General features: G+C 40.2%; 1 protein-coding gene across 1 annotated transcript in view; it reads left to right on the forward strand.

Moving 5' to 3' along the window:
* The window catches only part of ORC5 (origin recognition complex subunit 5), a 57,488-nt gene extending 46,146 nt beyond the window's left edge, over positions 1-11,342 (forward strand). Inside the window, exons 13-14 of the mRNA XM_026046415.1 lie at positions 5,607-5,719; positions 9,883-11,342. Of these exons, the coding sequence (XP_025902200.1) occupies positions 5,607-5,719; positions 9,883-9,928 (159 nt within the window). The 3' untranslated portion in view covers positions 9,929-11,342. The remainder of the gene's footprint in view (positions 1-5,606; positions 5,720-9,882) is intronic.
* The last annotated feature ends 3,656 nt before the right edge of the window (positions 11,343-14,998 follow it).

Here is a 14,998-nt window from a genome sequence, read left to right on the forward strand (position 1 = left end):
TTTGACTTCTAAAAAAAAACSCTGGAACTTGAAGCCTTTGATACAGAAAGGTACCTTCAGAAAAAAAGAACACTTCTTTTGGCTAGATGCTGCCCACATCTTGAAAAATAGCCAGCTTTTGTCTGGTGTCTGCTGCCTGAAACTACCTGACTTAAGGAATCAATCTAATTGTAAGCATCATTTCCCAAGCGTTTCTTTGACCATCTGTTCTCATCTGTGGTTGCTTTGATTTTAAGGTATGTAATAGAAAAGGGAGCACTTGTGAATTACCTGCCTGCAGTTACTAACTGTCCTCCTTGGAGGTGGTGGTGCCTCTCCCAGGGAGCCTGAAATAACCAAGGTGCAGGAACCTCCCGCAAGTTTCAAGCAAAGGGAGTTCTTGGTTTTGTGTCTTCTAGAGAATCAAATCTCTATCTCTAKAGAGATCTCTATCAAATCTCTATCAAATCTCTAAATCCCGATCAGTTCCAGGAGTCTTACAAATTTCTGACAAGTTTTTTAAATATACCCTCAAGATGAGGATTAATTTGATCCTCTCACAAAATACCATGTTAAACAAATTGCTAGCATGTCTTTCAGAGTAGATCTCAAAAGTATTTTAATTGATCCTCAGAGTAAAGGAACTATCTCAGAAATACTGATTTATCCTGGCATCRCTCCCTGGAGATTTTATCCTTCTTTTGAGTGATGAGCAAGCCTAGAGTATTATGAATTGCCTTTTAGATTCCTCCTACTCCTTGTGCAAACTGAGTTAATGGTAAAGTAAATGTGCTAAGAGGAAAAAGGGACTTTTTCCCAATGAATAACATCCCCAAAAAGAAAGGTTAGCCTGAGCAGCCACAGCTTCTAAGAGACAAATGGTATCAGAGGGGTAGGCAGTTGTTGCTGTTATGAAACATTTAGTGAAGATAGTGTCACATGTAGGACTTGTCAGCACCTCTGGGACTTGAAAGTTTGTTCAGATTAGCTTGGATTGCTAACTTACTGTCACTGGCTTTATTCTTTAAAATGCTGCTGCCTCTAGTAACCATAGCTGCAACTGGTGCCAAACTGTTCGACCTAATCTGAAAAAGTCATCCAGAAAAGATACATCAACACTGACAAAAATGCCAGGAGATGGTTAAATGGCCTGTGCTCCTGCTGAAATGGAGGGGTACTGCCCAAGGTCCTGGAGAGTCCTTATAAAGAGACAAAGTAATGCTTACGTTAGAGATGCAAAAATAACAACTTAATATCTGATAAAATGTTAGGTCACAGTCATGTCTGCAGTGTTTTTTGTGTGCCTAAAAGCCGTGCACAGAATATAATTCAGAAGCAAAAATCAATTGTTAAATCTAAATATACAGGAAAGGGCTTATTTTTAAGATTTTTTCAAACTATTTTGGCTAATTGCTGGCTTATGTATAATTATAATATTTTTCTAGTTAACTTTCTACTTGTGAGCTTTTTTTAAAAAGCCTATCATACTGTCCATACTCCAGATAAAATTTTAACTGAAATAACTTTGAGCAGKTTTTTTTTTTTTTACCCTATCATAATTTGTACTAGGGTCATTGAATTTAACGGCAGGAGACTTGTTCTGCAGTCATTTTGACTGAATTGTGCTTTCTAAATGGCATCTGCTTTTCAAACTGTSTTTGGCTACATGGCAGTGCTTTTAACATCTGTATGGATCAGCAGCAGTGGGTTTGGAACAAGTGTTGGGTTGTGTTTTCGCTTGAAAAGAGCTGTGGGCCGGTGCTGCAAGGCACTAGGGTACATATAAAATTTAATATGACCATGAAAGAATATAGTCCCGCTGTGTGAGAATATTATAAGTCRAATAATGGAAGTTCTTAATATCCTCATAGGTTTGAGGCTCAGAATCACTGAGCAGGTTCAAGCTGTGGTTGAAAGCAGGCCAGACTGTGGAGTTACAATCAACAGCACCTTTTGGGCAAGATAATTGAAAATTATAGACTGTGGAGATGCAAAATCCCTCCCAGACCATCTAGTACATCTGTGCCAGCTCGAGATGGTTCCTGCCAGTGTCTTTTATTCGTATTTTGTCTAGTCCARTTTGAAACGTCCCGTGGGACTTGATCACGTCCCTTTTCTAGTGGCTGCCATCTTTCCTCCTTGTGGTTTTATCRGACGGATTGAGTAGGAGCCCTGCGGTTCCAAGGTGCCTACAGGCCCCGCTCCTCCAGAATTTCTGTCAACTTTTTCCCCTCGTAGTCGTCACCATTGACCCAAACTGCACCCGTGTGTCTTGGGTTTCCAAAGGCTGGTGCGGCCGCCGAGGGCCCCTCCGGCGGCCTTGTCCTCAGGCCTCTCTGGCAGCCCCAGGTGGTAGCAGGAGGTAGAGGCAGCCCCCGAGGAGCTCTCATACAAATAGGCTGCAGGGGAGCTCAGTCTTGACCTRTTCTTAAACGTATCTTAAACATATCAATGAGCCCTGTTGCTTCATCTCCTTCAGATCAATGGTTTTTCTTCAGGCCTTCCCATTATTCCTGCAGAAAATCCCACATACTTATGCTGGTGTTCTTTAACTAAGATGAAASTACTACCTCATTAATTTTTTTCCCTAAATAGTTGTAGAATATTTCTTACAACCACAATGTCTTTTGTTCAATAGATTCTAAATTAATATACTTCTTTTTTTTAATGTCACCCACACTGTTTTTTAGCTAGTTCTTGCTAGAGCAGCGCTTGGGCCTGAAGCATTAGGAGAACATGAAAATGATATTGGGGACCTTTTTATTTTGCACATATTTCCCACAGCTTTTTCCTTCTTTCCTGTGCTACTCCAGCTTCCTGTTAGACAAGTTAAAAGGGGCTCAAATCCTGTATATCCAGAGGGAATTGAATTATCTGTGTCCTACAAAGCTTTCTAACTATTTGGCTACTCTGCTGAAGGAGGAAGAGATGACCACTTAATGAATCTCATCTAAAATGATAGGTTGGACATAAAATATGTCGTGAACTTGATTATTCCAGATCTAAGGAAGCTGAATATTTGCTTTTAACGAGTCAGGTTACGGCAAAGGGAGTCATCCTGTGGCTGACCCGTCAGCATGAGAAAGATCCCTGCCTGTCTGTCAGTACAGGACAGGTATCTGTAGGTAGGTAGGTTTTAAAATCTGCTCCAAAGACTCCCAAGTCAAGTATTTTTACTTTAGAAATTTTACCTTAAATTTATTACCTTAATTTATTTTTTAAATTTACCTAAGCATTTTACCTTGGGTAAGCTGCATTTTAGCAGCTTTTATGTAGGCTCGCTGTAGTAGAACTGGTCACTCTTTACTCCCCTTAGATAAGTATCCGTTGCCTCTATTGGAGCACTTCGGAGATGAAACCATTTCTTAACTTACATCAGTGGAAAATGACAGTTCTATCTATTGCTTTCTTGAGCAATCTCAGTGCCAGGGTCCTCTGTTTAAGCACTCATTTAGCTGCCGTGACATTTTTATTAAGCTAAATAAATAGAGCATTTGTGAAAGAAATGAGTGAAGAGTTACAATTTGCTAAGRAAATAAATGTTCTACTCTAACTGAAGATCAAAACCTTCATATATTTTGTGACATTGATCCCACAACATTAATGACACACAGCATTTAGTCTGATACAATCTGAGATTTGTAGAGTCAGCTTTTAGTAAGCAATTTTACACTGCAAACCTTAGGTTTCCTTTACAGCATCTACTGGAAGCGGGAAAAAAAATGGTTACTATATGTTGTTAAAGGGGAGCTGTAACATTTGTAATGTACCATCCCACATAAAATTTGGATGGGTCTGGCTCCAAGCTCTCTAGGCTTTTGGTGTGTTCATTGGAAGCTTTTATGAGCCTCATGCCATTCCTTCTGTGGGACATAATCTGCTTTCATTGGTAGWTGCTGGAAACAGGTTCAGCTGCAAGTGTAGATTGCAGAAATGATGAACCAATAATAGTGCCCTGGGCTGTAAAATGGACGTTGTAATAACACGTCCCACCCTTGTGTGTCTTCACTGATTGAAGACATTCATTGAGTGAGGGTGGAGAAAAGTGTTCTCTAAGTACTAAAAATATAAATAAGTTTTAAAAAACAGCAAATTTGTGGTTGATTTCACGTCAACGATGGTTATTCAGTGATTCCTGAAGTGCAATTTGAGTAATTTGCCACACACAGAGTTTAGTTTCCTTAAGTACTATTAAATTACATTATTTGTTACTTTTACTGTGATTTAGACCTGAATTATTTACACAGTATTTGTCTTTGTCAGCACAAGTTGGCCAATATTTCATAACCAAACTCCACATAYTTTGCAGAATAATGACATTCAAACTTTTGTTGTCTAATGCCATACAAAAGAAAGTTTAACACAGGCTTCCATTCAAAATTAGCCCATCTTGACTATCGTGACTTTTTATTCCATAGGTAGATGTCTCTTTATATTGTTACTTAAGGAAACACTTACTAAAGTGTTCTTACCTCCTGCAAGGTATGGGTGAAGTTCACTTTAAGCAAAAGGTTAGGGATATAACTGAGGCAGATGTATTTTTTAATACTGGTCAGAACTTACTGCTGCTTCATAGTAACATGCATTCTTGAAGATTTGAATTGAGGCTGTCCTTTCTGATGTATTTATTCTTCAGAAATTTCTCTTTGAATAAGTATTACACAGAGCTGGGTTTATAGCTGGCTGTTTTCTGAAAGAAGGGCTGTGGTCGGATGCTTCAAGGAATCAGTGTTACATGGAATGTAACCTTGTTACATTGAATTGACAGCAACTCTAGCACAGGCAAGAAAAATTCTCTCTTCTCCTCCTCTCTTTTCCCTCTTTCCTTCCGCTGGGGCCAAGTAGAGGTAGGGAGACAGAAGAATCTACACCATTTCTTCTGAGAGMGAACAGACTGGTTGCACTTAATGCTGACGTCCATGATTGCACTTTGTTGATAACGCAGTCATTTAATGGAAAGATAGTTAAAAATAAACTTGTACCTTGCTATACTGGCAAAATGGCTCTATCAAGGCACTGTGTGCGTGTGTGTATACAGGCAAGTGTGTGTCAGGCCCTGCTGTCTCTACCTACGAAATCTTCAGGCCTTTTGCTATCCAACCTTCCAACCTCAAAAGTCTCTTCAGCTGAGTAGGGTGATTCTGTCCATCTGCTCAAAATGCATATGAGTTGGCACAAGAGTATCCAACTTTGAATTGAAAAAATCAAGAAGAGTTTTTGGATTTGAAGGATAGAGGCTCAAACTCTGTCCTAGCTGTCAGAGATATGATAAATGTTCATATTTATCGTGCTATTACGCTCCACCTCTACCTCCCACCAGCCTTTCTCTGATCAGAACTCCTCAAGGGAGGATAACCCAGGATGTAAAGGGTCAATGTAAAGCCTGTGCATGTCTCTGCCTGTGTACTGCAAATGCAGTGGTGTAAATATAAGTAAAYAAATACGGTTGTGCTTGCTGCAGAACTGCATGAAAAACAGTGAGAAAGTACCAGTGATTTCCGAAGAAATATGTGCATGTGCTGATTTAGGAAAAATACATTGATGACAAATGGGGAAAGAAAGGTAACTGGCTATTGCTAATCATCTTTGCAAAAATGTCTAATGTTACTCGTGTTTCCTGTTCATAGATCACCTCACTTGTGACACTTCAGCTGTTATCCTTGGTTGGCCATAATGACCAGCTTGATGGACCCAGGTACAAATGTACTGTATCTCTGGACTTCATCAGAGCTATTGCAAGGTGAGCCCATCAGACACTGTTTAGTGTTTTATGTGCTGACTTGAATGAGATTTCAGAAGCAGTATTTGCTTAATCTTTGTTTTAACTGTCTGCCTGCCACAACAGAAATCAATAGACACTTCCTAAGAATGGAGAAAAAGCTACTGAAAAGTGCATTGCTTATTTGTGTATATTCCAGTAGTTGAGTGAGATCTTTCTAAAACATCTTTATTGCATGATTAACTCTGCAAATAGAAGAATCCTTGTTTTCAAGAACTTACCATTTTTAAATAAATGAAATATCTTTCCGAGGAGTGAAGACAATGACATTCAAGCGTCCTCTGTCCTACAAGGTGGCTGTGAAGTTCTCCTGTCTCCCTTCTAGTGATTTAGAAATCTGGAACTACCCTTGCTCTTTTCCGGGCTTGTTTTAATGAGGAGGTGTGTGCTGTAATGAAACTGCTGCCACGAAGGAGTGAGGAATGAGAATGCCCTTTGCCAAGTTCAGGCAGATTTTGATCAGATTTCATTTGATCAGTCTACAGGAGGGGATATATATGGTGCAGTTGCCTGTGATTTCAGGGACCTCRGGAAATCCCTTTTAGCTCTAACACCCTAGAATTTATTCTTTGTGCGGAAATGTGGTAGTGAAAGTTGGTGTCCTGGATTTTAATGTTGTGGAAACTGTCTGCAGATGCTGTGAAGTGCTAAGTCTTTGAAATTTTTTTTTTTCTTTTTTCTATTTGTACTATTTACCTAAATTACACACATGGTAATACAGTAGCACAAGAAGTTGTCTTTTAATAGTGATATTTTAATGTGGTGAATGAAGCTACTCTGTGGCTGCTCTTGATAGCGTTAGCTGGCTATAATTCAGCAGCTTGCTATGTTGTTCATGAAATGGGGTGAGTATTCCTCATACTTTTGGAGCTTTGTTTTTTTGCTTATGAGGTTACTTATTTTTTCAGGGAAAAGCTTTTGCCTGGCAGGAGTGGCTCAAACTTCTTAGCTCTAGTTTTCATATCACAGAGTTTTACAGAATTTCCTGGGAAGGTCTGCTGGTGTGTGAGATACTAAGGCTAGCTCATTTATTAGTACTTTTCCAAAGTAACTCAAAAACAGATTAGGTTTCCAAGCAATAAGCACGTAGAGAAGTCTTTAAATACCGAGTTAGACTTATCTAGAAGAGCAATAGAGAAATTACTAGCGTAATTGTAGTACTTGAATGCAGTCTCTCTTAATTTGGTTTTCTTAGCTTCAAATATAAAACAACACCCCAAAGACTTTCAGTAGCAGCTCATTAACATTCTAAATTTCTGCTCCTTATTTCTGATCTGTCACATAATTGTGTCCAAGCGTTCCTSTGGGCTCAATAAATACTTGTTAATTGAGAATTTCATTGGATGGCCCTTTTGCCTAAGATTTTCTCCGCTTTTGGGAATGGGCAGGGAATTGATACAGTTCTATCAGCTCACAAAGTGGGTATTTCACCAGAAGAGAAGTCTGCAGGATTTGAGTATAAAGCATTGTAAACTATACTGCAAAGCTTCAACTCACCGGTGACGCCCCYGACCTGTTAAGTGTCCAAGAGACTTCTCGGGAAACCCCACAGACACTTCATTTCTGTTGGCAAGTGGACAGGGTGTGGAATGAAACTTGCTCTGACTACATCCTGCCGTGACCCCTAGGGCTTCACTAGCCCAGTTTGCCCTTCCCAGCAATGAAGCCTCATGTGAATGAGGCCCCCCAAAATTCCCTCCCTGCTCCCAAATACAGAGAGCGCCCTGCCAAGCACCACCCATCGTGTTCAGACCTGCCCCTCTGCTCTAACTCTTACTGGGAATACAGAGACCAGTTCATGRTCTGTTCTGACTTCATGAGTCTTTCCTTAAGTTGAACAAAGATACTGGAAGTGACATCCCCCATCCCACAACATTAACTCTCAGAAGTTTCGCCGAGAAGTTTCAGCTSCTAAAAGTTAGAGCTGGCCAAAACCCAGGAGCAAGTCTTGTGCTGTGGATAGAGTAATCAAGTGACTTGACAGATTTTGAAGTCAGCCTATGGTTCTTCTCCTTTTCCTCTTGTTCTTTTTTTCTTGTGTTTTCTTTTGTTACCCTTTTTTATTTAGTTTCTTTTCCAGGAAAATTTTATTCAGTTTCTTTTCACTGAGTGTATGTTATTTGTTGGAAGGACACTCTATAGATAAGACGCAGGGTTTCATGAACCCATGTTTAGTGGATTTCCTCTTGGCTAGATGGGGCCAAATGAAGGCTGACTCTGTAATCTCTTGTGCTTTAAGTTTCATTTTCTACCTGTGTTGTGACATTGCAGCTGCCTGTAGCTTTTACCCGGGTGTGGGAGAGAAGTATTTACTGCAGAGAAAAAGGATCCACTTTGCCATTTCAACCAAAATACACCCCAGTTAAGCAGACCAGCTCCTGATTCTCTTCTTCTCCATTATGGTACTGGTGCTAAATTTCAGCCACCTGAATCCTCCGCTACCTCATCCTTGTTACCATCTCACCTAATTCCTAATGAGAAGCTGAAGAGCACAGAGAGCAGCACAGAGAAGTAGGCGCTCTCTGCCCTTCTTTAGAGCACCTCATTCAAGGTGTTCAGCTGGTATTTAAATTTTCTATTTTTTTATAAAGCAAAAATGAAATGTGCTCTTCTTTTAAAAAAGTGAACACTGTATTTGTTTTGTGGAAAAAAAAGGTAATATGCCATGTAATGAATCCTGGGAAGTTTCAGTGTGTGACTTCTGCCCATCCGCTGCTGCTCTTTTTAATATGACAGAACATCAGGTCTAGCTCTGTTTTATTCCTTATATTCAGCCTCTGCAGAGATATTCCTGTGCTTTTTACAGCATGCTGTTCACACTTTGGGCTGAAGATAAGGCTAGATATTTCTTTACTAGAAACCTTAAATTTGTGTTTAAAGAATTTTAGATGTAAGCTCAATAATTTTCTGAGATAGGAATCGCGTAGTGTTCGTTGAATGGCCTGGACCTCTTAATATAGACTCTGGTGATCCTAGCTGTTACGACAGGGTCATTGTGCTGCACTTGGTTGATAAGGTCAGCAGTTGTTAGAGAACATGAGGTTGTTTCTGCATATTCTGTTCTATAACTTGTTCTGGAGTGACACARCTTAACGTGCTCCTAACGGCAGCAGTTAATTTTCTTTAACTCGGTCATTGGGTTATTAAGTGTTTAACTTTGTGGAGTGTTTAACTCAGTGGAGTTAAGTGGGCTCCAAAGCAGTATCTCTTGCTGTGTATCTTGGGAATTTCTGAACTTTTTCTCYGTCTGCTACAGTGTTATCCAGAAACTTTTAAAAAGTAGGTTACAAAATGATGCAGGAACAAAGAATATTAAAGTGATTGCAGTCTAACAAATAAGACATTCAGCCAGTTAATCTCACTTAGCATTGTGAGTGGTTATTTTTGCATCATTGAATACTTTAAAAAAAAACCTTTTAATTTTATACTTGTCATTATATGCAGTAATTTGTGTGTTATTTATTCAAACAGTAAACCCTAAAGTCTGAATGTTAGATTGTACAGCAGAATGAATTCGGAGACAAAAAAAAATAATTATATGTTTTATTCCACTGCCATTTCGTTCTGCCTACCATCAAAGTACAAAAGTATACATTAAAATCTTCTATCCTATTGAGTGGCATTCTTGGGATTTTTTCAAATTTAGCTCTGAACGTGGGTCAAGCAGTGTCAAGACTGAAAGAACGCAGACTGCAAATGAGTACAGATGAAGGAGTTAGGCAGTACACGCTAAAACAGGTGGTTTGGAAGATGAACAAAACAGTCAATAGCATGAAAGATTGCTGCTTTGCATCTCCAACTAGGGTATAATGCTTAGCAGATGAAGATTTATCAGCTTTGATTTAAGTTTTACTGCTTTATGATAAGGAATCTTTCACTTTTTTTTTTTTTTTCTAGAAAGCTTAATTTTGAAAAGTCTTACAAGGTTGAAATAATCAAAAGATAGATTCTGTCAATAACAGTAGAAATTAGAAATTGTCTTTCATGTCTGAATGCATTTGGAGGGGGGAAGGTGTTGCTTGCTGTTGACTGTGCGGAATCTCCCACGTGTGCTGTCTCCAAACAGGTTAAAGTCTTAGCACTGCTAAGATGATTGTTCTGATATACTGTGTTTTTGCTTATAGGACCGTGAACTTCGACATAATAAAGTACTTGTACGATTTCTTGTGAAAAGAAGCTTCCCAGCCATATGGACACTGTGACAATGACTAAGGCAAGCTGTGTTCATCTCTCTACTTAGCTGGCCAGAAAGAAGAGCATTTTGGCTCTTTCGGATTTGTCCAGACAGGTGCTGGCCCAGCATGGAACCTGGTGGAAATACTCTGATTGGTCTAGGTGGATCGGAGCAGAGGACTATTTACCAGGGACCCTGGCGTATTTGGAAGCAATGTGTTAATTATAAACAGCGGGGTTTGARCACAATCTGTTCTACTCTTAATGATGTTATCTTAACACTGAAATTGCCTGAAACCCATTTACTTAGGCCTGCATTTTGCTCCATGAACTCTCCCCGGTGCTTTGAACATGGCAGCAGCCCTTGTTTGTATGCCCAGTCTTTTCACTTCCTCTCCACAGGAATCTCTCTCTGCAGTTGCCTGCCAAGGCAGCTTTTCCGAGGCCACCATTTTAGGAGAGCAGAGTGGCAAAATACAATAAACATAAGAACATGTTTAAAATCAAGCTGATAGCCTCCTTTCTCTTCAGGCATATSTAGGCAGACTGTTACACTGTTACAGACACAATGATAGGAAGCTCCCCAATTTATCAGCACACCGTCTCTTTTCAGACCATTCATAAATTCTAGCTGTGAATCTATTTTTGCCGACGCTTTTTTATTTAAAAAAAAATCATTGACTATAACAATTCTAACCAGATATCAGACTCTAAAGGTTCTCTTTTTGTTTTAAGACTTAATAATCCTTTATAGCTCATCTGGTTTTACTGACTATGAATCAAAGTGTTTTGATTTGGTCACACAGATGCTGTTAGGTTTTTGTAACAGCATCTAGTCTGTAGGGGAGGGCAGCACAGCTACGTGTCCGTCAGGAGGGTAGAAATTCAACAGGTGGTGGAGGGGCCCTGCAGCAGTGCCCTGGAAGAGACAGAATAGTGAATAATCAATGTGTTGCCATACCCTAAAGCTTTGACTGCAGCACACAGGTAAGAGGAAGACATAACATTAATCTGAAATTGTATATGAGGCTATAAACYTGATCTGCGTGGAAAACATTCTCCAGTTATAAGTTGTGTTCTGCTACTATTGCCTATTAAGGACTATTTTGGATAAAGCGYGTGGAGACCTGTTCTTCTTGAATCTGAAGGGTTTTGTCTCCCTCTTAAAAAAAATTATGGTTTCACAGTGTTTTCCTCAGATATTGTGCTCTTAAATGCTGACCTCCAGCTGCCTGGTGGTGCAAGACTGTGCTACATCAACTGTTCTGTCTTTTTTTAAAGGAARAATGCTCCCCTTGATCTCAGGTAATGGAAATGGTCAAATAGCCCAGAGTAGACGTAGTGTTTTTCTTCAGTCATGCTTGTGTGGCTGGGCTTCCGAGCCTGGATTCGGACCCAAACCGGTGAGCTCCAGGTGAGTCAAAGCAACAAAAGGCTCTTTCTGGCCCAGCTGTCATTTCCCTCCAGCAGGAGCCTGCAGAAGGGCAGGAATGACTCATCTCCGGGATCCTCTTCCCTTCCTACCGCTGAGCTGAATCAAACCCTGCACCTGTCCATGAGGTGGCAACATTTGTCACGCTTGCTCAAGTGCTTGGATGCAGATACTTGACCTGTTTCAAAATGTTTATTGTCTCCTTTTGTTTTCCTAATAAAAACGTACTTAACTTGAACTGTGACTTGCTCTGAACTTGATGGCTGTGTCCCTTTTTGGAGGCAGCAATGGGCTGAGCTCAGCACCTCCAGCATGGAGACCACCTAGGGCTGGAAGCAGGAAAGTCTGAGCTTTTCTCAGCCAGGAACTAGTCCCTTTTCAGCTGGCCCGCATAGCTCTCTGTGATAGCCCATCTTGGCTGGGAGTTGCTATTACGAGGCACAATGGGCTCAACACTACTTTTCTAAGTCYTGCAGGTCCAGGAATTGTGTGCATTTCCAGAATGCTCTTTTTTCAACAATAAGCACTCAGGTTTGATTTGAGAAGTACCTAATGAAATACAATCCCTCTTGTTTTGTTTTGTGAAATGTAACTGGTTACTAGAAATGAGTCCCTACCTACAGCTAAGTGATTTTTCACTATTGCCATAGCTTTTCTTAAAAGGATTAAGAGCAGAAGCAATCCAAGACCTTGGTGTCTAGCACAACTACACAGGCAGTATACATGGAAAAGGCAAAATATGACATGTTTCAGGACTGATGTTCAGTATAGGTCTTTGCAGGTAAGTATTTCGTGTAAGTTCTGTTTCAGGTTGTGGGTTTAGTTTTGTTTTCCCCACACTAGCCTGATGATTATTTCTTACATGAATYGAAAGGGGTGATACTAATTTTGTATTGTGCAGGTAATTAGATAAAATGAGGTAAATTGGAGGATGAGTAGYTATCAAGGAACCATTAGACTGAAACCGTGTCCTTACATTGAACACACTTCTGTGCCCTCTTTGAACGATACCCATCAGTGATATAAAATTTAAAGCTGAATCAGCAGATTAGGAGAGGGGACAAGGTGACTGAGGTGTGGATGACTGATTTAGGCTATAACTAAGCTGATGATGAATAGCAGGATCTGTTCTGACAAACCAGAAATGCTTCTATATATCCATGTCAGTGAATTTATAAATTACTGCCAAGTGCCTAATTAAGTACCCTCGCAATCCTAGCAATATTACAGTTGGAGACCGCTTCCGTGGGTGAAGTGTGGCCTCCTTTAGCCTCCTTRGAGCCAGGAGTACTGCTGCTCTACAGGTGGTTATAGAAACTCTGAGGTGCAGCGCAAGATGATTGTTAATCAGAAAATCTCCCATACTCTGTTGCAGTAGAGTGTAAGAACTTAAATTCCTAATTCATCGGTCACAAAACATTATAACACCTTAAAAATTAAATAATCTGACACTTTCTGTCCCAGCTATTCCAGACATTTGCAGGGCTGGGGCTTGTTCTTAGAGGAAACAAATGGAGGAAGAAGTTTATCTCATATTTTTATAAACATAGCGTGCATATTTCCATTTTCAAAAAAGGGTTGCAGGAGTGCATTGTGTGCAGCTCCCTTTTCAGCAGTGGTTTACCTCTGCGTCTCCCAGAACCTGCTGCTTCTGCCACAGTAATCCCCCTGCTATTGCAATTTGTGCAGGTTCAGCACTTTGCAAGTTCTGGGACTTCTACACACCATGAGTTACAGCTGAGAGAATGCATCAGGTTTTAGCACCAGTTAATTTTTAGTGTGTCCATCAGCTCGTTTTGCCYGGACCGTTCAGACACTGACCATCATCTCCAGGCATGGACCATAGGGCCATGCCAGGACGATGGTGTGAAGCACAGGATTCCCAACAGGAATGTAGGAGAAACCACATGTCTGTGACATTACCTGATGATAATAGTTTGATTAGCAAGTCTAACCATATGCAATACCAAATTTTATGTGTTCTCAGCCATTTTGGTTGGGCCTGCTAGAGTATTTGATGGATAGATGATTAATAGCAGAAACTGCGATTTTTTTTTTTTTTTTTTTATCTCAGCTCTCTTGGGCATATCCTTAACTCTGAACAGGCAGATGCATGTAAGTTGTGTGCAGTACTAGGACAGAAGACATAGACTATATCCAGCTTTACTTTTTGTTTTTTGTGCAAAAAACTGAAGCAAATCTGAAAAGAGTATGAGAATAGTTTGTGTATTYGTGTGTTTGTGTAGTCTGTAGCCAGCAGATTTCAAATCACAGAAGTACAGTCCTTGTCATGRAGATGTCCTGAACGCTCTGCATGGGAATATGTCTTGAGAAATTATAGTCCAATGACAGCATCTGGAATAAAACAAAACTTTGGAAAATAGCATATTGCTGGTGATTTGGCATCAGCGATAGTCATGTAATTACACTTATATAGTCATATAATTGTAAACCATATGCTTTTTAATATCTAGGYTCCTAATGTCATGAAGCTTTCAAGTATCAAAATAAGACCAAGACACTTTAGGAGCCTCTGAAAATTGGTGGGTTTCTGCTGTTTGTGACAAGTGGCATTGCGATCTACAAAGTGGTCTTGAGCTAAGAAATACCCATCTTTACCAGCTCTCTTACCACATGTGGTCTGAGAATATAATAAACAAAGTGCTGTAGGTGGATTTGGTGTTTGCTGTGACTCTTTCAAGGGAGTAATCTCCAGCAGAGAGTAAAGCACTGAAAGAAAAATCATTGTTCAGTGGTTGCCGTTTGGGAAAGTATAGGACAGCTAGGGGACCAACTTGGAAAGGGGCCAGGCTTTCTTTGAGGTGCAGTGTGGAACATAGCTGTATGGTTGCCTTTGGTGTCTGCAGGTACCCAGAAATCCACAGACGTTTCTATATTAACTCCTTCTTGCACCGTCCTGCTAAATTTTATTTTTTTTCAAAATGGATTTGGCAGAGAATTGATCTACAGTCACGACTAAATTCCTCTTGGAGAAGGTCTTCCAAGAGATGGAAAATCAAGAAACAAGCTCTGTCTGAAACACAGGTATCACCCACCTTACACAGGTGTCTAAGTATCCTGTTGCCACACGTGTTTAGCTCTGTCAATGCTTTTTTTGGATGTTCATCACGTCCTTCCAGGTGGTTGGTGTGTTGGGTACCTGAGGGCAGGTGGTCAGTGTCCTCAATGCTCTTTTCCAAATCCCAGTAAAATATGTTGGACCATGGATGTCGTATTTGCAGTATTTTGTTCTTGGTGGTGTTTTTTCAAAATCTGTTGGATTTTGAGGAAATGATAATGGAAGGCCAGGACAAACCCAGTGTAGTAAATGTGATTTTTCATCATCAGGACAGCAAAGGTTGGGATTTGCCTAAATTCATTCACTGTGCTCTGGGTGTCGCTGCTTGAGCAGGTCCCTTCCAACCTCAACCAAGGGACCAAGAGGTCCCTTCCAACCTCAACCATTCTGTGATTCTGTGACTATATATATTCCATTCTCCTAATATATACTGAATTTCTACAGGAGAAGGATTTTTAATATGCATCTACTCTCCTCAGTGTGTTTGATCCTTGCTGAGAGAAGTATGTGCTGCTTGTTATTTTGTGTGCTTTGCCGAGCCAGGGGAAGCTGGAGG

This window comes from Nothoprocta perdicaria, unplaced genomic scaffold (genome assembly GCF_003342845.1).
Source record: "Nothoprocta perdicaria isolate Ctin4 unplaced genomic scaffold, notPer1 scaffold_44, whole genome shotgun sequence".
Lineage (NCBI taxonomy): Eukaryota > Metazoa > Chordata > Aves > Tinamiformes > Tinamidae > Nothoprocta > Nothoprocta perdicaria.